Here is a 21363-nt window from a genome sequence, read left to right as displayed (position 1 = left end):
GGTCATAGTTCAGAATTACCAAACATCCCTAATTCATAAAACCAGACATCCAAGTGAATAAACCTTGTCCTGCTTCTACCACCTACTTCAAACCTGCCAGATGTCTCCTTGAGGTTTGAGTGGATGAGCACACATCTTATACCTTCACTTCTGCAATCAAAAGTTCTACTGAAAGGCACAGAGAAACCTGGATTATGAAAAATGGCATATAATCAGTAGCATGTAGCATCAGTCTGACTGACATGTGCCTACTGTCACTGCTCTTCCTGATCTTCCTTGTCTTCTGGGGGTGCAGAAGACAAGTTCTGTTTTCAGCCATCTCTTGATGTCAGCCCAACACCCTTCAAAAGCACCACAAGCATATTCACAGCAACACTACTAAATCCAGACAGCAGAGGAATGATTTGGAAGCAGCAGTATTTCCCTGTTAGATTCTTGTGTCTCAGATAATGAGATGCATGATGCCTGCCTCATGCTGATAGCTGGGCTATTGCTTGCTTTTTATAAGAAATGATTTGCTGGTGAAAAGCCAATCAGCAAAATGCTGAATGTATTACTATGTAATTTCATGTGAAAAGAGATAGAAACAGCCTGTACACTTGGATAATAACTAAATATTGATTTTCTAGTAGTTATTTTATCTTCACCCAAATCATCATTTATTAATGGAGACAGTTCAGCCTCTGGTTTAAATAGGATTTGCTGAAGTTTAAGTCCCTATTTCTCTTACACTGCAGCTCTAGGTAAGAAAATGGGTAGTAGATCTTTTCATCAGTGGGCACAAGGCAAAGGTATTCCAGACTCTTATGGTGAAGGTCACGAGCTTCGTTTTTTGAGAGAGACAGCAAAAAATATTGACAAGATTCAGATGCAAAGAAACCCAAGAAACACTAGTCCTTCATGCAATGTACATTTAAACCTTGAAGTCTTTGCCCATGGAGTATTAAGTGCTTGAATAAGCATAAAAAGCAAGACAGGTTTGCTTGGAGAAGTTGGCATTGAAATACAAGAATTTTGTAGCATTCAAGGATTTATTTAATATAAATTACCAATGTGCAGTGTGTGTAGCTCTGTAGAAAACAGGATATACTGGGGTGAGTTGTCATGATATGCCTGCTCTGTCACTATTCTCTCCCCATCAATTATTCACTTCTTCTGGCCCTCTGGGGTTAGACAGGCCTTTGATTCAATCTTGTCTACTCATTTTGATGCTCTAAAAAATAAACTCCTACATTCTGTAAGTAATTTTCATTTTCACCTTCTATACACAAAAGGTACAACCTCTGATACAGGAAAGACAATTGATGAAGAAAGAGCTTGTCTTATTACCTTGCTTGTGTCCCAGCTGGTGAATAAAAATAAGTTACATTGAGTCCACATTCAGAGTTCACATTTCTGAGTCAGCTATGAGGGAAAGTGAATGAATTTGACCAAGGGCACCAAGAAGAAAAGAATAGTAAAGCAGAGAATCTAGGTTCATCTGTCTCCTACAAATCAATCAATCAATAAACAAATTTCATTTTTTTAACTCTCTTGGCTGTTTCAAACTGAAATTGGAGATTTTTATCCCCCAAATTTTAAGGAGAGGCAGGATGCACTATTATTTGACTTAGAACATGTAAAATTGCTGCCTGCAATGGCAAAGAAGAAAATAATGAAAGAAAATTAAATGCTCTTGTTAGTACAATACACTTAAATTAAAATCCTAAAATGTTTCTTACTAATGAAATCTCTCCTAGCTACATTAAAATGTAAAAATTTTATTGGAAATAGGTATTTCTCATAAGAACAGACAAGAGGCTTTGGTTTTCTGTATCCATTTTATTACCTTGACAATCTTAACATTAGCCCTGCTCAGCTTACTCTCTCATCTGATGCAGTAGAAAGCCTCAGGGCTGCTAAAGCTTGAAGACTACAGAAATTAGCATATGCATATATAAGACTGTAAGTTATCATGAAAACTCAACAAAAATATTGTGAAATCATGTCACAATATGGAAACTAGCTCCCAGAATGATGCTTTTCATTGTGGTAACTTTTGCAATGGACACCTCTCCAGCTTGTTCCCAAATCTCTCTGGAGAATGGCTTTAAGTGGATGTCCAGCCAATCATGCAGTGCCTCACTAAGAGAACCAAAAAATGTTAACCTTTGGGCATGATGGACGTTTGTGATGATTCTGTGACTAGTCTGAAGCAGACAGATGGAGCACTGTCATTCCTATGTGATGTACCTCTAAGGAAGATCACGGGGTCACAGAATGGGTAAGGTTGGAAGGGGCCACAGTGGGCAGGGCCATCCCAGAGCACAAGGCACAGGATTGTGTCCAGAGGGTTCCTGTGTATCTCCAGTCAGGGAGACTCCACAACCTCTCTGGGCAGCCTGTTACAGAGCACGATCACCTGCACAGCAAAGGACTTCTTCCTCATGTTCTGGTAGAATTTCCTGTGCATCAGGTTCTGCCCAGTGTGCCTTGTCCTGTAACAACAGGACCACTGAGCAGAGCCTGGATCTCTGATTCTCCCTTCAGATACTGATAGACAAGGATGAGGTCCTCTCTCAGTCTTCTCGACACGGAACAGGCCCAGCTCTCTCAGCCCTTCCTCACAAAAGAGGAGGGTGATGCTCCAGTCCCTTCATCATCTTTGTTCCCCTCTAATGGACCCACTCCAGGGCTTTATTGTCTCCCTGGAACTAGACACCACTCCAGATATGCCTCACCAGGGCTGAGCAGAGGCGCAGGATCACCTCCTTTGCCGTGCTGGCAATGACTTTCCAAATTCCTTTCCAGGATACCACTGACCTTCTTGCCCACAAGGGCACATTGCTGCTCCATTGTCCCTAGAGCTGCTGCCCAGAGGCTGCCCCCAGCCTCTACTGGTGCAGGGGATTACCCTTGCCCAGGTGAAGGACCTGGCCCAGGTGAAGGACCCTGCATGTGTCCTGGTTGAACTTCAGATGTTTCTTCTCTTCCCATCCCTCCACACTGTCAAGGTCCTTCTGAAGGGCCACATGGTACTCACAGTAGTAATAAACCCCACAAATGTTGAGGCAGAAGGGATGCCATCCTGGAAGAGATGCTTTCTTCTCCTTTTTGGCACATTTAAATGCCAAGTCTTATTTTTATTTGTCTTATTTTTACAGGAATGTGTAGTGCAAAACACACTCATTGGGCCAACTGCTGCTCCTCTGCACCATTACAGAGCCAGAATAATCTCAGGAGAATTAAATGAAAGCACTATATTTCCCAAAAGAAGCGTGTGCACAAGCACTCACAAATCAACCAGGCTGTAGTTTTACAGAAAATGGTTACAACAAAAGGAAGAATTCAATTTCAGCAAATGTTTTGATCATGTCTGCACATGGAATAATGAAAGAAACCCAAAAAATACAGTCTGCTTCTTACTAGAGTCAATAATGCTATTAAATTACAAAGAGAAGAATTCACACCTACAGGTGTTTTTTCATGCTTTTTTGTTTACTTTTTCATCTGGTAAACTCTTACTGGTCTTGTACTGCTGTTGACTCATAGTCAACATGCTTGTCTGAAAAAATATCTCCATGTCTCTATTTCACTTGAGCCTGTACCTCTTGTAGTTTCCACAGGATCCTATGGTTCTGAAGCTGGCTGCTTACTTTCTGCCAGTTCCACTGATGAAGAGCCCCAGGTCATGGAAAACAAGCAGCACTTCATGAACATCTTTGCTGCTGTTCTTTCTTTCAGAGAAAGAAGGAAAAAAAATCCAAGAAAAAAAGCTTTACCTAAGTTTGACTATTTTCTCTCTGTTTCTATGGGAACAAGAACAGATGAAGGAGCAACTGCTAGCCATCAGCTGGATAGCTGAAACTCAAGCCAAAGGAAACTGGCTGCTGATGAGGAGCTTCAGGCTTCATTTGGACTGTCCACTGGGTTGCTAAATTTGCAATTTTGCAGTGTGGAGAAACAGGGAACTGCATCAGGTTTAAAACCAGTGAAAATAGTTTTTCCCTGGGATCTCTTCAAATCTTGTGACTTCTAGGACAAACTCAGAATAAAATATTTATTTTTACTAAAAGAAAGAACACAAAGACTAGTAAACCTTCTTGCTCAATTAAATGCCCTTTAATTAAATGGTTAAATGCCCTTGAATGTTTTTTTTTAAATTTTCATAACACTACTTAAATTTTCATAACACTAGGATGGAGATCAATAGATATCATCATTATCACAGATCGTCAACTCAAACACTTAACTGAGTGAAAAGGGTACTAACAGATATGGGGTTAACAGGCCTGAGAAAAGGCTTTTTTTATTACCCATCCCTGACCACAGCTCTAATCCCTGACTCTGTTACCATTTCACACAGTTGTTCTTTTATAAAATCTGATCTCCTGGCTCTAAGACCTCAACTTGTCTTTTCTATCCCCATATCGTGTCATTTTGATCTCGCTTGCAATAAAATCCCCCATCTTCCTGTTATCCCATTTTCAGGCATCTCTGTTTCAATCTCCTACCCAAGAGCTTCCAGCCACTCACCAGGGTTACTGGGTTACTCACCAGCCTCTCTTCCCCTGTGCCCATTGCTGCTGGCAACAGCTGTGGCCACAGCCCTGACTGCTCTCACTTGCAGAGCCCCTTGCCCCTGTGCCCTCCCTCCTGCCTCAGGAGGGCTTTCAGATGGAGGACACAAGTTCCATTTACCAATAATCCATCCAAACAAAGCTCCAAAGGGATAAAAGTAGGGCATATGAAAAAATTTGTCATAGTGCTAACGTAGTGCTTTTCCTTTTATTGCCTCTATCAGAAATTGAGCGTGTGGAAGGGAGAGTTCTTCAGGCTGGTGCCACAATGGGATATAAATGGTCTGAGTATTGCTGTGTGCAGTGGAGCTACACTGACCTAATTTATGGCAGCTGAGAATCTGGTCACCAGCTTACATGCCTACTGTTCTGTTTATGCTTTGCTTTGGAAAACACCGGATGGAAGCATTTAGCTACATTTTGTGGTGGCAAAAAAAAGTGTGTAATAGAAATTTCTGCACGAAAAACACTTTTCCTTCTTTTCCAGTGGCTCACTCGATCATTTTCAGTTATATTTGCCAACATCTGACTTTTCCCTCTCCTTTTAAAATATTGTTCTACTCCAATCAAGCATTGCTCAGGGGGGAAAAAAAGGAGAAGAAAAAGGATAGACAAGTCTCAGTGTTAGGCAGCTAATAACTTTGTATTAAACACAGCAAGTAACTGAGGGTAAAATAAGATAAGACATCAGGCTCGTCTTTAGTTTTTTTCCCCATGAAAAAGAATATTTTGGTCTGGTATAATTTTACAGAGTTCAGTAGAGCTCCTAAGTATGGATTTACAAAGCAACCGTGACCTCAAGTGGCACGCTGTTCATCTGAATAAAATGCCTGCCAGTGTACACTAGGACTGAAGCACTCCTGAGTTGCTAGGTGCCACAGTGTTCAGATCCTGCAGGGTCTGCATCAAGTGCTTCCAAGATTATAAACAATGAGAACACATCTGTGCCTTAACAGCCTACATCTCCCTTTAGCCATTCTGCAGCCACATTATAAAAAGTATACTAGGAACACTGCCTAGGACCATACTTTTGTAATGAACTGTTTCAAAAATCAATTAAGCTGTGTGTGTTAATGGAAAATGAAAATCCAATGAATTGTTGAACTCTAATAGGCAATTCCCCCTGTGTAGATTTTGTCCTTCTCTAAAGCTGGATGCAGAAACTAGGCTGCTTTTTTGTGTTCAGATTTGGCTTTCACCTCTTTCCATCTGAAAAGTGCCTAGTGAGAAACTGAAATCTGCACCAGGCAAAGGTTCTCAGGAGCCTCTGAGAGGATAAGACTCTAAATATGGGTGTATATGACTTTCAGACATAAAAAACTCATAAATTCCAATTTCAAATGCTGAGGTAGGTAGGTAGGTAGGTAGGTAGGTAGGTAGGTAGGTAGGTAGGATGAGAGTGGTCTTGGTTACACACTCAAACCACCAAAATTATTGCTGAATGTTAAAACCTGACCTCCTGACAGCCAGGAGGGAAGTATCCAGTAGTGATCAGTGAAGTGCCCCAGGAAATGGAGCAGACCAAAAAACCTGGCTACATGAGGGGCCCTCCCATCTTTTCAGGAGGCTTATTGTGGTGAGATTCCAAACAGGGACTATAGACAAATACAAGGTTTCTAAAACACCCATGGAGATAGAGAAAGTAGCACCCATTTTTTTCCAAGTAAAACTGGTAAAAGCCACTCTACATTGACATCCTAAAGTGTAGGCTGCAATGTAAGGAAAGAAGTGTGGCAAGATGTGCAAAGTACATCCTTACCCCTGGCTTTGCTAGGTGTTAGTCTTAGGAAGACCTGCAGATGGACAAAGCTGTGTGGGTGAGCCAGGGCTTCACCAAGGACAGTAGAGTGTCTGCAAGCTTTCCACCCTGAGAGTGTTCCAGTCTGTGTCTGAGAGAATGTATGCTTAATTAGGACTGCAAATTACCCAGGTCAAATGAAGGCCTCCTACTTGGCCACCTCGTCAGAGTGGTAGGACAGGTCCAATGAAATTTCAGTCGGGTGCTGCCAAGCATTCTGGGCAGGTTCTGTGATTTAAGGGCATGTACATCTAAAGGCATGACATGGTTTATTGGGAGATTTTCAAAGGAATAAAATGGAGTTGGAAGCATAAATTCAAAAGCAACTGTCACCAAAATTTGCTTTTCTCTGTCTTTCAGCTCTTTTTGTAACACAAAGTTGAACAGTAAGCACATCAGCTGGCAGGAGTTCAGCTATAGACACCATCACCAAGAATCACAACAGTACAAAGATTAGAAGTGCACTTCAGTCTGGTAAAAGCAGTCTTAATAGTTAACCTCTTTCATTTGTTTTTCATCTCAGCAGCTGTGATCCTGGTCAGGTGTAACTTCTGTAGAAAACCAATCATGCAGTTTCTAATCTGAAATCACGAGCACAGGAACAAAAAATGTCATCAGTGCTCTGACATTCCTCATTTTACTTATTCTTCTTTGATGAGTCAGCATTTCCTTTCTTTCAAACAGGAAGGCTTGCTGTGATAGAGCTGTAGTTCTATTTGCACTATTGCCTCTTTCCCACTGTTCGAATGTCACTTGTTTAGGATTTCTGAAGACATAAGGCTGTAAACAGACCATGAAGGATTGTCACTTTTAGATCCCAAGAGGAAAATCTCTTCTGTAGCAAACTGGGTGGGAAAATGGGCAAGCAAATGTGAAAGGGGAGATATTCAGGGATGCTGTACAGTTCTGCCAGAATCACACAATGGCATATGTATTTTGTTTACCAGGATTCTCCCCTTTCAGCAGCAGAGCCTGCACTATGAGCACCTGTTTCCAGCAGAAGGGACAAGGACAAAATGAGTAAGTAAAATGTCTTCTTGAGCCAAAGTTCAGTATTTTTCAAGTCACATGACTGCCTCATCCTGCCATCTTGTCCTGTCAAGCAGCCATGCAGAATTTTTCTGCTGCTTTACTAATGCTAAATTACTGGGCTTTGCATAGTTATTTGGCAAATCATTAGTTTGGGGCTTTATTCAGAAATCAAGATTTAAGCATTATGCAGCCACATACTCTAATTTCCTTCATAATAGTTCCAAGCTTTCCATATATATACACAGTCTCACAGAGAGAGAGAGAGAGAGAGAGAGAAATTTTCTGGTGCCACCCGTATTATGTCTCAGAGAAGTAGCAAACTGAGCCACAAAAATGATGAATTGGATTTTTTTTATGGACTGGAACAGCTATATTCTACCATAGGAAAGCCAGAGCAGCTAGAAATTAGCTGTATCATACATATGCAACAGATGCTTATGACATTATGAAGTGTTCCAGGACTTTGTCAGGAACAGATAAATAATAAACACAAAGTAGAAGTTGCTACATGCTCTTATAGCCCAAGATGGAAGAAGAGATCAGGAGAGATACTACATAGTAGTTTATCACAAGTAAGACAAAATACCATTGGGGTTTACAGCTAACTTGAGTCAGAAAGGCAGCTTCTTCTGAGGTTTAAAATCAGAATTCATGGCACAGGCACAAGTACTAAGAGGGGAAGCATGATGAATGGCATAGATAAATCAGAAAGCATACTTTCAGGGAATATTGCAAGCTTAGGCTTTTGAATAGCAATTATGGAGAGCATGATTTTTCATTTCAATTTATGTCCTGGTAATCAATTATACACTGAGCTGGATATAAGCCCTTTTGCTGCCCCATTAGAAGAAAACAAGCAAATAAAATAAGGATTCTGAACGCAATGAGTCCTCTTCCTCTCTTTTCTCTACCTTTGATTCCAGTTATCTGAGATAATAATGGAATTTTAACTTGGAAGAAAGCAAACTTGCTATGCACAGTGAGAATGACTTTATTATAGCTTCACCCTTGCATAATTTTTTTAGTTCTACTTGTCCTTGCAATCATTCCTCTGGCTTAATATGCCTCATGAGACATCTCAACACTGAAAACCATAGTGTATCCCTAATGCTAAATTTTCACCTGTCACCTACAGAAGCAGGAATTAAACTGGAAGAGGTGTCTTGATTTCTGCACATCATACTGGCCTGAACAAGTTCTGTGTGGTTCTGTGCATCTTCCTCATGCTGTGGTGACAGAGGAGAGGTTTGCTGCTGCACACCCCATCTCACCACGGCTGCAGCCAGCTCTGTCTCAAAGTATTTATATTTTGCAAAACCACCCATCAGCCAGTGTTAGTGTCAGTGCAAGAACATTAACACTTCTTATCTGTAAAACATTTTTCCCCGTGGATCTCCCTGCCAGTTCAGTTCTGGAATGAGTAGTACAGCTGATGGAGGCACAGAGAAGAAATGCACTGCCAAAGTGCCAGTCTACCACCACTAACTCCACGTATTAATGTGAAGTGGCCATCAGCTTTTGGTGCCTCAGGCCACTTCAGTGTTCCAGAGAGTGGGAGGTACAAGAGCAAGTTTGAATCAGGTCTAAGGATGAGCTCCCTGAGGAGAATTGCCACAGCAACCCTGTCATCACTCACTGCCCTCAGTCTCCCTGTGACAGGGAGAGTTCCCTGTGCTCAGTCCAAGGGCACCTGTGAAACACTTTCTGTCAGCTCTGTTTGAGAGCTTCTCTGGAAGCTGGGCTACACTGAACTGGAGAGGCAGCAGACATGTGGCACTTGCACACTTACAGCTTGTGGAGCTGTCTACAGTGCAACCAGGATGAAGGATGCTGCCAAATGCAACGTGCTGCTTTGTCCTCACAGCAGCATAAACCGAGATTCAAAGCACTAAAAAACTGAAAAATATTTTCCCAGCTCAGCTCAGGATTCTGGGAGCAATCCTCAGAATCCCCTGAGAAAGGGTGTCTCAGCTGCAGCTCCAACCCTCAGGTTTGATTTGGGGAGCAGCTGTAGCCATGCTCTGCTGAGATGGGCTTGCTCCAAGCCAGAGTGCAACAAGAGCAAGGCTGGCTGTTTCACCAGCTTGGCTACCTTAAATAGATTTCTAAGTCACAGTACTGCCAACAAACTTCAAAATCCAGCTGGCTACAAATAGCTGATTTTGAAGGATGCTAATAAATAGGAGAATTGTCCTAAATTTCTCTTTTTCTATACAAACTTGAAGGGATAGAAATTTTTTGACCTAATAAATGTTTAAGCATGGATTCTGCTGTTGAAGATATCATCCATAGCAAAGTTAGTAGATTATGAAGGTTGTTAAATGTGCAAATAAAGGTCTGTTTCATATAAACTCCAGTTTATATGTGTAATTCAGCTGCAGGTCCAAGAGGCAAACTACAGCCTTTTCTCCTATGCAGATAGGCAAAACAAAAATTATAATCATGTTTTAGAGCTACACTGTGCGTCCATCCATCCATCAGATACCTAATTCCACCGTCTTCAAGTTTTAGAGTTTGAAGCTCTCTTCCTTCCACAGGAGCTCAGTGAAGGCTGAGAGGGAAAGATTTTAATACAAGCACCAATTTTTTCATATATCCCATCTGAAATGAGCTTATGAGGAGCTTATATGCATTATTCATCCCATATCCTGGCTAGAATTAATAAAACATCCATTGCTCCTGATACCTTATCAGTACAGAGCTGTTCAGCTGTATGGCATTTAGGTGGAGTAATGTACACATCCAGGTTTACTGGCTCAAGAACATGATGTGAGTTCTAAGGCTCAGACAATCACAGGAATTTCTTCTGAAAGTTCCTCAGTTTCCCTGGGCAACGCTGTCCCTCGTACATATGTCTTCATTTGGCCTGGTTTCATTTCTACACGTTTCTCTCACTGCCCTGACTAAAGGAAGAGCAAAAGTCTATAAATCAATGACATTTTCACCAGCCTCGTTTTTGCTCTCTCTTTCTTTCTTCTTGAAGCAGCAGCTCATCCTGTGAATTTCTTACCATCCTGTGACTTTCTTACTTCTCCAGCTTTACCAGCCTCAAAGTTCTTCACTACACTTGTACTAATGTCCTTTAAAATGACAGCCAATTGGAAATATGAAAATCACTACTGATTGCATAAATAAGCATTTGTAGTGCAGTATACCGGTCTTTAGCAAAACCAATCTTGCATGGATTTACATACATCTCGTAGCTTTTCAGGGCAAAGAACCTGTAATTAGGCACAAAGTAGTTTCCCCTATTGTGGAGTGGCATTTATAATGACAGTATTAGGTAAATAACTCAGGCATCCAAAGACAAAATTCATCCCTTAAGGTCATGATCTGGATTAAAGTAAGAAAATCCTGGAGAGAGTTTAGAAACTGTGAAGCAAGGAAATGGATTATACTAATCAGTGAATTCAGTGAATTTTTTTGTGGTCTGACTGATGAAATGCAGGTAGTATTTTCCATTCTGTTATTTCTCTTAGTGTCATCTAACTTATTGGTATGTTGACAAGGTATGTATATCCACTGCACATTGTATAGAAGCAGGGTTATACAGACAGACAACTACTTTCTACAGAACAACTTTTGCACAGCTCTCTTGTACAATTTATATATAAATAGATATGCATATAAAACCCATTTTCTGTCAGGGCTTAGTCCTGCTTACGGCCTCAAATCTACTTTTTTCTCAGATTAACAATCTGAGAAAATCTTTCTGTTCAGTCATAGGCAGCAGCCCTGAGTGGAGATCACAATTCTCAGTGAAGGCTACTTACTCACAGGGTCCAGTGAGAGGGTTCAGCACTGTCCCCACTTACCAAAACCTCATCTTCACTGGCTTCCCATAAAACCCTAGCAAGCTCACTCGGGATTGCTTCTCCACTTGTAGCCCCTGGCTGTGCCCTGTGCAGGCAATGTGACTTTAGCACCTGTCCAGAAGCAGCAGAGCGCTGTGCTCTCCTCCGAGGCAAACGCACGACAGCCTCAGCAAAGTGCATGAGTGCAGCTCTTCTGCCTTCAGGCTTGGGCTGTCTGGTGCCCAGCCAGAGCTGGGAGAGCACAGAGCTGCAGCTGCACCTGTGGAATAACGTGATGCTGTTGAGTCAGGGAGGGAAAGAAAGACTCCAGTCTTCAGGTGGATCAGAAGGGAAAGGCATTTAATGAAAGCAGCGGGTCTTTTATAATGTGACTCGCTAAGGTGATACTGGATTGGTCTCAAAGTAGAAACATCTCACTCTGTTGGTGAGCTATGAATAGCAGACTCTGGAGAACCATATCTATAACAGCCACAGAGAGAGAGATAATAATGGTTTTAATTCTTCCTCTAAGATTCCCAGACTCAGCCTGGGAGAAATTATCTCTGTTCTTTCTTCAACTGAACTGAGAATATCCACAATAAGGGACCATTCAGGACTGCACTGCTGCCAGAGACTGGAGACACATTTCTGCCAGTAAAACTTACAAGGCATCAAAACATCTTCTTCCACGGAGGTCAAGAGAAAATTCATGGCCACGGAGGCCAAGAGAAAATTGATGTAGCTAGGATCCCACATCACATCTGATGGCATCTATGTGGTGGATAGGTCTCATTTCTGTAATATCAAAGATCAGCATGGCACTAGTTGCAGTGAGCTCATCCTGCCTCTGCTGCAGTATTTTATAGTAGATGTACTCATGGAGAATAAGGGAGGAGGCCTAGCCTAAATTGTCTGTACCTGTTCTGACATCCTTGTCCCTGAACCTGAGTGCCATGCAAAGGTCATAAGTTCCTGCCCATAAAACCATGATATTCAATGTTTAATTGAACAATAGAACAGCTCTAAAAAGAAATACTTTGCTGCAGTGTGCTGGCTAGGTCACACTGATGAGAACCAAGGTATGTTAGTTCAAATTCTTGCTCTGAACCAATGGTGACATTTCCTTTTGGATGGGATGCCCTGCTGCCCACTAGCAAATTATGCAATGGGTGAATGCCGCTGTTATTCTTTGGCTTTGTATGAAACCTGTACCTAAGCAACAGGAAAAGAATATAATGCCTTAAAAATATCATTAAAGCACTAATAGGTGAATGGGGAGACCTGGATCCTGGTTCCTATTTCAGGCAAAACAGTGTCCCCTGCAGACTTCTCAGTCCAGTGGTCAGATATTGCCTACAGGTTCACTTTCCCTTAGATGGAAGTGGGGATGAACCCTGAATTTCCAGATCCTTCTGACAGCCGGGATTTGGGGCAACCCTGAGGGATATTGCTACATCATTGCTTTTGATGATAAAATGCTGTTTTCCTAGGAACATCCCTAGTGATGGGTACTAAAGTGTGCAGCTGTGCTCGTGCAGGAGTCAGGTCCCAGGAGGGATTAAGCCATGCAAGAGGCACAAGTCAGTGCTGGCTCTTCCACATCCCCTCTTCAAGTGCCAGTGGGAAAATCCACACCTTGAGTGGGACACTGAGCATGGGTTTGCTGCCCTAAAGCAGGCACTGACCAAGGCAGAGAGGAAAGCCATGCAGTAAATTAGTGCACCAGTTCTGGCTCAGCACAATGGCTGCAGAGAAAGCTCAGGAAGCCATAAAATAAAGATGCCATGAAATAAATGGAAAGATTATTTGTAATTAATTGCTCTTATACAGGATGATGTAAAGCAGACTTAAAATTACAGAGAATTAGTCTGGCAATTGTAGATTTTGCACACACTGTCATGGTTACTTCAAAACTGTCTATACACCACACTCTAACAGGCTTAAAGGAGTTGAAAACAGAACTTTTAAATCATTTGCGTTTTAAATAAAGGAGGCTATTTGTAGTAATAATACTTTTGATGAAGGGTTCAGAGTCAAGTGATACACGTGATTGATGTCCATAATAATTGCACGCTTCTATAATCCTTCCTCACCCATAAGAGTTTTACATTTTGGATGTTATTAATATTCAGATAAAAATAACTTGTAGGCAATATCATGTCCTGAACATGGTGAAGAATTAATCTATTTTTGTACAACTGTTTAAGAATGATGGATACTTTTTTCTGCTCGAGTAAACACTAGCTAATTCTCTAGACCTCTCTTTTCTGCTCATGAAAATCCAAGTCCAAATGATTTCATGGGTATTTAAAGGATGGTGCCAAATACTGAATACATAAAGATGAATTTCGCCACTTGATAACGACCTGATACCATTCATTACATTGCAAACATTTCAGCACTCGAGTTTTATTGGGTTTTAATTTGTAAGAGAGAACATAATGAATTTAGGAACAACAAAAAATGCAAGGAAAAAATGAGGCTGCTGAAATGTAGCCATCAAACTAGACTTCAAGTGAAAATATCACACTTGTTTTTATTCTAGATAAGCAAGAGGGCAGCTGGGAATAAACATGGATTGAAATTTTCTTCATCTCTTTAATGAGTTCAAAGAGGCTTAACAAAGACACAGAAGAGTTGAACATTGCTGTGTACAACACGGTAAACAGATTAAAATTTTATACCTGAGCAAAAAAGGAATTTAACTATTAACTACAGCATGCAGAATAACTGATAAGTTATCACATAAACATAGCATACTGTTATTAGGTTACAGTCATTCAGATGTTCTTAATTTTCACAAAGGCTAAAGATGGAAAAAGCTCTGAGACGAGATGAGTATGTGACATAAAACCACAATAAGGAAAAGCACTTTACCATCTAGCAGCCTTTCCAGAGGATCAGAATTATCTGCTGTTTTATTATCCAGGCAGAAGCAGCCACAATTCAAAGCCTGTGGAGTTAATAACACATTAGACATTTAAGCAGGTCCTGAAAATGAAAATATTAGCAGTTTACGAAGAGCTCACAGAAGACCTGAGCCTGCATTCCCTGCCCTCAAATGCCACTTTGAAGCACTGCATTTGTGAGCTGTTCCCAGAGCAGAATGAAAGGCAGGAATCTGCAGGGAATGACTGATCAAGTCACAGGCTCGTGATTTTTCTCACCAGCATAAATTCCAATTCTTAAGGGATGACTTTTTATCCCATTCGATTGGCCAAAACCCACATTCCATTTTATGTAGAAACTTGACCTTTCCTCTCACTGAATGCAGTATTTGGGTGGGTTTTGTTTTTTTTTTTCTCTTCTGTTGTCACCACCTAATCTATTTCAAATGCTCTGGCTTGAAATAGTCTAGCACAAGTCAAAAAGAACTTGTAACATATTTCTCTTCTCAATTCCCTTGCCTTTGCAAAACATGCCTGTAGGAAAGAAGGTGCCTGAAAAGTTTGAGGTTTAACCAACGCAGATTCTCCCACCAGACATGTTTCTTTCTCCTGGCAGACTTCTGCACTCCTTGATTTTCACATCAAATATAAAAACTACCCACTCCCACCACCAATATTCCTATGCTACAAATCAGCCATTTGCCTTCCTCCATCAAAACCAGAAAACCCTGCACTTGTCATTTAGACTTGACAAGAAGATATGGGAGGGATGGAAGAGTTTTATATTTACCCTGTTAGAGACAGCCATAAATAAGCCTCTCCCTTTTACTTCCTTGCAATTGTATATTTACATACTCTTGGCATCAATCAACTCTCCTCAAATAATAATACCTGCCTTGACTTTCATGCTATTGTTCTTTTACCATTTATGAATAAAACTATGCATTGAAAATGCATGTACCAAAATGGGTTCATCCCTTTGTCCACAACATACTCATTTCTTCTTTACAGTCAGACATCTTAGACATTGGTAGGTTGCGTGAAAGAGTCCCCAGGGAACTGAATCCTTTTGGCTTCTAGCTTCTTCCTGGCTTTGAAAGCTGCCGATACTTCGGGGTGGATGGAGTCCAGCCGCTGCTCACACTGGAAGGCCGTGAGGAAGGCCGTCCTGTAGTTGTTGTTCATCCAGCCATAGAGGAGGGGGTTAGCAAACGTGGAGCACATGGCAATGACATGGAACACCGTGTAGATCAGTTTGTACTCTTTCAGGTCTAACACCTGACTGTCAATGTCACTGACCAGCTGGAAGGTGTGAAAGGGCAGCCAGCTGACAGCGAACACCACAACCACGCACACCAGCATCTTGGTGGTTTTCCGGCGCCGGTGGTGATAGTGGTCGTTCCCCACACCGGGGCTAACGTGGTTCTTGAGCTTGGTCCAAATACGGATGTAGGCATAGGAGATGACTGCCAAAGGCAGAACATACTGGATCAGGAGCATGGAGATGCTGTAGATGGTGCCATAGTTGAGCTGCCCCTCCCCTGGCCACTTCTCTGAGCAGACCACAATCTTGAAGTCAGGAATGATCTCAATCAACGAGTACTCACGGAAGATGGCCAGAGGACTTGCCAGCAGAGCACTGACTGCCCAGGCTACTCCTATAATCAGGAAGCTGATCCGCTTAGAGATTCTGCTTTCCAAGTGGTAGACGATGCAGCGATGACGATCCAGAGCGATCACAGTCAAAGTGACAGTGGACACGTGGACAGCAAGGGCCTGGGCATAGGGCACCAGGTGGCACAACACCGGGCCCAGCTTCCATTCGCCCAGGAGAGTATAAACCAAAGTGAAGGGCAGGCACAGCGTGTTCACCAGCAGGTCAGCCACTGCCAGGTTGGCAATGAAGAAGTTGGTCACTGTGCGCATGCTCTTGAACTTGATGATCACGTGGATCACGAGGGAGTTTCCGATCACTCCCAGCAGGATAATGGAGCAGTAGGCAAAGATGAGAATTATCTGTACTTCAACAAGTGTTGTGCTGTCATTCAGTTCTGGTTTAGGGTCCAGAGCCAATTCGTTGAGTGGTGTGGTGTATCTTGTCAAGTACAGCTTAGTGAACAGCTCCATTTTCGTTTCATCTGTCTGGTTGTCCTCACCTACTGCTTCCAGGGGCCCCATCCTCGCAGCAGCCTGGTCTGAGCCACAGAGCTGCCCCTGAAAACAAAGCAGTACAAGAACAAGTGGAGAAATTGGTCCACGTGGGCTAAGACAAGAAGCAAAGAGCTAAAGCTACATCTCTTTCCACATGCTACATTGCAGGATTAAGAGATCTGTCTTAATACATTTGAATTCTCTTGCCCTTACATTTTGAAGGCTGATCCAGTAATATTATTTAGGCATGACTCCTGCTGAAAATTGGAAGAGATTTCAAAAGCATTCCAAAGACAAAGTTTGCCTAAGTAAATGCAGAAGGATTAAGATCCTGCTGGGTAGCATATCATTTTTTTACAATCCACTACATAAAACTAGTGCTTATTTAGCACAAATCTTCCAGTAAAATCTATGGGAATTCTACATGGAACAGCACCATCCAGACTGTTATCAGCATAATAATCTTCCAGCTTTTCCTTAATGAAAAGTGTTTCCTTTAAATAGTTACTAAATTCTTACAGGTTTATGCCCTTCCTTAACATCAGTGAACTAATTGCTGGGATCTTTCTTTAAGAAACTTTGTTTTACAATAGTTTGTACCATGAGGTAAATAAAAAATACCACGGAAACAGAATGGAAATAATAGCATTTCTTTGAAATGACTGCATAACTTATTCATGCTGAAATCAATTCAAGAAACAATTGAAACACATTTATACATGATATTTCCTTTCTGTGTGATGTTTCAGAAAACAGAGCTCCTTGGAGGCTGCCAATCAGGCATTCATTTCTGACTGCAGTCATAGCGAAGAGCAAATCATTCCCCTGCTGAACTCAGTAAGAATTTCACCACTGGCATAAAAATCACTAATTTTTCCCCTTCCTTACACAGGCTGAGCCAAGTTCTGTGCTACCCTAAGACTTTGGTAGGCACAATATAGGAATGGTTTATAATCAGTTGCTGACTTGGACTTCAGACCAATGTGAAAAAGTACATGTCCCCATGAAAACTGCCCAGAGCATGGGGGCATGCTAACCAAGAACCGAGAACCTGGCCTTTCCTTGGCCTGGGAAAATAATAAGAAATTACCAGTGCCAAGCAAACTTACCAATAAAACACCACTGTTTGCCACCAAGGGGAAAGGCAGCCCTGAGTTACTCACTCGACTTCCCCGTTCATTACCTTCCCTAAGGAAAGCAAGCGTAGAGAAGAAATGTCACTTTCTTGCCATCGAGTGTTACACAGTGCTTAGCCCTTCCCAAATTCAAGTCTGCCTAAAGAAACAGCTATTGATGTGTTTGGGTGAACATGGCTCTTAAAAAATTCTTTTCTTTTTTGATCAGCTCCATTCAATTCTTTCCATCTTCAGAGAAACATTTCACAGAGGAAATGAGGTCCCTTCAGAGGAACAGAGGTCCATTTTCATCCCTACCTCTGTTCCCATCAGTGAGTGACATCCTTCAGTATGGTTTCCAAACTGAGAAAGGAGTGTTGGCTACCAGCAGGAGACTGAACCCTTTTTGCTCGCTTCTATCCCGCACAACATCCCAAAGAATTTCTCAGGGCAAGCTATTTTGCAAAAGGAGCAGATCGACTGCATGAGTGGAAAGGCATTTTCCTCCCAGCTAAACAGGTCAGAACTATGCCATACTGTTTAGTCTACATTTATTCAACAATTAACAGTGTAAGCCTGAGAGGTGAAGCACTACAAGACACGTAGCTGAAATGTGCCAGCTGCTCATGCCAGTGTACATCACTGATTTTAGCAGTATAATCAGTGCTCAGCTACTAGCCTAAGCCTAAGGGATTCCTTATCAATACACCTTTAGTCCACCAGATGTGAGAGACCCACCACAATTTGCACAGTCAAGGCTTTGCAGAAGTTGAGAACTGTGATGAGCACTTTCCTTTGACCCATTCCTACTCCTAGGAATTACTCTTCCATACATTATTACAGTAGCGATTTGGTAAATTCCCAGGACTGTCAGATGCTTCAAAATCTCATAATTTTTTTCAGTGCAGATAATGTCTACACGTCAGTAGAAAGGTGAGAGGGCTGACAAATATAAATTCTTTCCCTTCTTTGCCCTAAATCCAGGCTCAGCCAAAAAACATAGCTTCCCTTTCTTCCCAAAAGTAGTTTCATGCATTTCTCTAGTCCCTGACTTTCTGTTGATTCCTTTTTGCAACTCCTTCTTTTCAGCAAAGCCTTCTCTTGCTCTGTCACTTTCATTTTATTTGTTAGTGCCCTATTCAGGCTGATGAAAGATGCTTTGGCCTTGTCAATAAGACAAAGGTGAGGGAGAAAGAAAGGACAACCATGGTTTAAAACAGAAATGAGCTCGTGTGCCATGAAGTGATGAAATAAACTGGACAAGTTTGACGTGGTTGGTGGGACAGTTATGTGGGCCAAATATCAATTGCTTTCAAAAAATGGGGATAAAACTGAGGTGACACTCCAGGTAGTGTTTGACAGGACCCTTTCTGCTCCTTTTTTTGGGATAAACTCTCCAGGTGGTAGCCTTTACTGGCACACCTTGCATACGGCACCATACCGGGGCTTTTTTCCCATTCCCCCCCCCCCCCCCCAGCAGTCAGATCCTCATGGTCAGGCACCAAATTGCGTGTAACTTTTGGCCGAGAAAGGCCCAAAGAGGATTTACACGGCTTCTGAGAGCAAGTAAGCAAAAAGGGCAGAATACGTGATTACATTAGCAAGCAGCATTCCCATCAGGACCGCAGTGCCTGCGCTGGGGAAGGGGCTGGGGTTGCCGGAGGCGCAGCTGGCAGCAAACGCGCCTCTGGGATGCGGCGCCACTTCCCTCCCGCCCCCCGGTGCGCTGTTCCCGGCGGGAGACACCCGTGCCGGGGGGAGACACCCATCCCGGGCGGGGAGACAGACACCCATCCCGGGGGCAGATACCCATCCCGGGGGCAGACACCCGTGCCCGGGCGCTGCGGGGATCCCGCCGCCGCGCCGAGCCGGGAGCGCCGCTCCGTCCCCGTTCCCGCTCTTACCTTCCTCTCGCCCCGAGCCGGCGAGCGCGGCACGGCCGCTGCTGCCCCGGGAGCCGCGGTGCCAGGGCAGGGCAGGGCAGGGCGGGGAGCGGAGCCCTCGCTCCGCAGCGGGGCGGCTGCCCCGGTTCCGCCGTCCGGCTCGGCTCCCGCCGCTCTCCCCTCCCGGGCGGCGGGGCCGCAGCGCCGCTCGCCCCGTACAAAGTTTGGAGGCGGCGGCGGCGGCCCCCGCACGCCGGGAGGGCGGCACGGGCGGGGCGGCCCCGCCGCCGGGGAAGGGCTCGGGCGGGGCGCGGCGCCGGCTCCGCCCGCCGGGCTCCGGGAGCAGGGAGCGGGAAAGGCGCGGGCAGCGCTCGGGATGTGCCGCGTTAGGGATGTACCGGTCGGCGTCCGCTCGGGATGTGCCGGCCGCTTCCCGCTCGGGATGTGCCGGCCGCACCCCGCTCGGGATGTGCCGGCCGCTTCCCGCTCTGGATGTGCCGGCCGCTCCCCGCTCGGGATGTGCTGGCCGCACCGAGCCCGGGATGTGCCGGCTGCCCCGCGTTCGGGATGTGCCGGCCGCTCTCCGCTCGGGATGTGCCGGCTGCCCCGCGTTCAGGAGCCAGCGGAGGCAGCGCTGCCGGCCTCAAGCAGGGATTTGGAGAAAGAGGGAGTCGTGCCAGACCCGAGCCGGTGTACGTGCCGCACACCCGAGCCTGCTCCCTAGCTTTCCCAGTGCCCGAGATGCCTTCTGGGGCAGCGTAAAGTGGATGCCGCTGCTCCGAACAACTGCTGAAATCCTTGCTTACAAGCACCGCAGCTTGCTCAGATTTTCTGATCCTCAGAAGTGGTTGTTGCCAGAGCAGGTGTAAGGATGAATAAAGCATTTACATATTCTGTCAAGAACAAAATAAAATATTTCATATTTATTTACAAGGCTGGAAAGGTAAAGACAACAGCTGCTGCTTTTATTTTGTTCTATACCAATAACCTTTCAAAACAGCTCTCCTGCCAGCCAGCTTGACAGAGAACTAGTGCCAGTCAGCATTGCTGCGCCTCTGGTAGGGTCCAGCTGACATTCAAGGGACTGTCTCCTCAGTGCCCTAAACCTGGGAGACCCGATTTACCAAAACGTGCTTCAGTCCTGGTTGTGTTTCCCTAGAATAGGAACTAGGAGACTTTGCTTTCTCTATGACTGCTAGCACTGATACTCAAACAATTTTCTTCCCAAACCTTGCAGAAGCTGTTCTCCCGAATAGGAATACTCCTTTACTTCCTGTCACTTCGGTATATTTGCACTCATACTCAAGGTAGTTTTAGGGATCAGCAACATTTTCTTCCCTTTTCTGCCCTCTTTTTCTTCGAAAGGAGACTCAGTACAAAAGCACTTCCCTTGTCAAAGGTAACGCTCAATAAATAATATGCCCTTATCTACAGCAGAGAATGTTAAGGGAGCATCAAGGAGTAACTCCAGTGATTTAGAGTTGTTTTTGAAATTCAAAACATGTCCTGTGAACCCCCTTGGATCTTTACTAATTCAGGCTATCTCTCCAGGAAGGGCCTTGCTCTTAGTCCTTCAGCACTTCTGAGGCTGTTAATGGAATGCCCCTAGCTTATTGCAAAATAGATTTCTTTGATGACTAAATAAAGAGCCAGGAGTTTCAATTCTCCTACCCCTGTTTATTCATTTCCCAAGTCAATCCAATTGTAGGATTTATTTTTTGATCTCTCAACAGACATAAATGCATGCCATGAGTTTTAGTAATTACAGCACTTGTATAATACATGTCTGTGACAGCCTGAAATCCTTTCCTTTCCGTCTCTGACAAGCAGTCAGCAGTGGCTTTCCACTGATCTCAGGGTATTGCTGTTTTGCCCTACTCTGCACATTCCTTCCAACTTAAAATTTTTAACTTTGACTACTTCGAATGTCTTGGAGGGTATAATGAAGTGCTACAAATTTTTATAATCTGCCCAGCTCAGGATTCCATAGCTAAGGGAAGGCTGTTCCTTACTTACACTTCCAGATTCCTGGAAGAAGCCAAGAAGTGCAATTTCCTAGAGGTTGTTTTGCTGGTAAAGGCTGGCTTCCCATGCCGGAGAAAGAAGGTGTTATTCCCTGTTACAAGGCAATTCTGTGCTCAGC

The 21363-nt window shown here is 43.6% G+C and overlaps 1 protein-coding gene across 3 annotated transcripts; it reads right to left on the bottom strand.

Annotated features, from left to right (window-relative positions):
• Positions 1-13688: 13688 nt before the first annotated feature.
• NPY2R (neuropeptide Y receptor Y2) lies at positions 13689-19775 on the bottom strand. 3 transcript variants are annotated; one of them, XR_012580424.1, is made up of 3 exons: positions 19242-19775; positions 15033-16285; positions 13689-14136 (listed from the first exon to the last, which is right to left on the bottom strand). XR_012580424.1 is itself a non-coding variant. In XM_074541166.1 (3 exons), the coding sequence occupies exon 3, from the start codon at positions 16247-16249 to the stop codon at positions 15092-15094; it is 1158 nt and encodes a 385-aa protein (XP_074397267.1). In that variant the 5' UTR covers positions 16250-16285; positions 17332-17410; positions 19242-19715; the 3' UTR covers positions 14418-15091. The 3 variants fall into 3 exon arrangements, 2 of the variants coding, with proteins under 2 accessions (XP_074397267.1, XP_074397266.1); XM_074541166.1 differs by lacking the exon at positions 13689-14136 and adding an exon at positions 17332-17410 and having other exon boundaries at positions 14418-16285; positions 19242-19715; XM_074541165.1 differs by lacking the exon at positions 13689-14136 and having other exon boundaries at positions 14418-16285; positions 19242-19774.
• Positions 19776-21363: the final 1588 nt, after the last annotated feature.

The sequence above is a fragment of the Zonotrichia albicollis genome, chromosome 5, assembly GCF_047830755.1.
Source record: "Zonotrichia albicollis isolate bZonAlb1 chromosome 5, bZonAlb1.hap1, whole genome shotgun sequence".
NCBI lineage: Eukaryota > Metazoa > Chordata > Aves > Passeriformes > Passerellidae > Zonotrichia > Zonotrichia albicollis.
The sequence above is the reverse complement of the archived record's forward strand: the minus strand, read 5'-3'. Positions and strand labels throughout refer to the sequence as shown.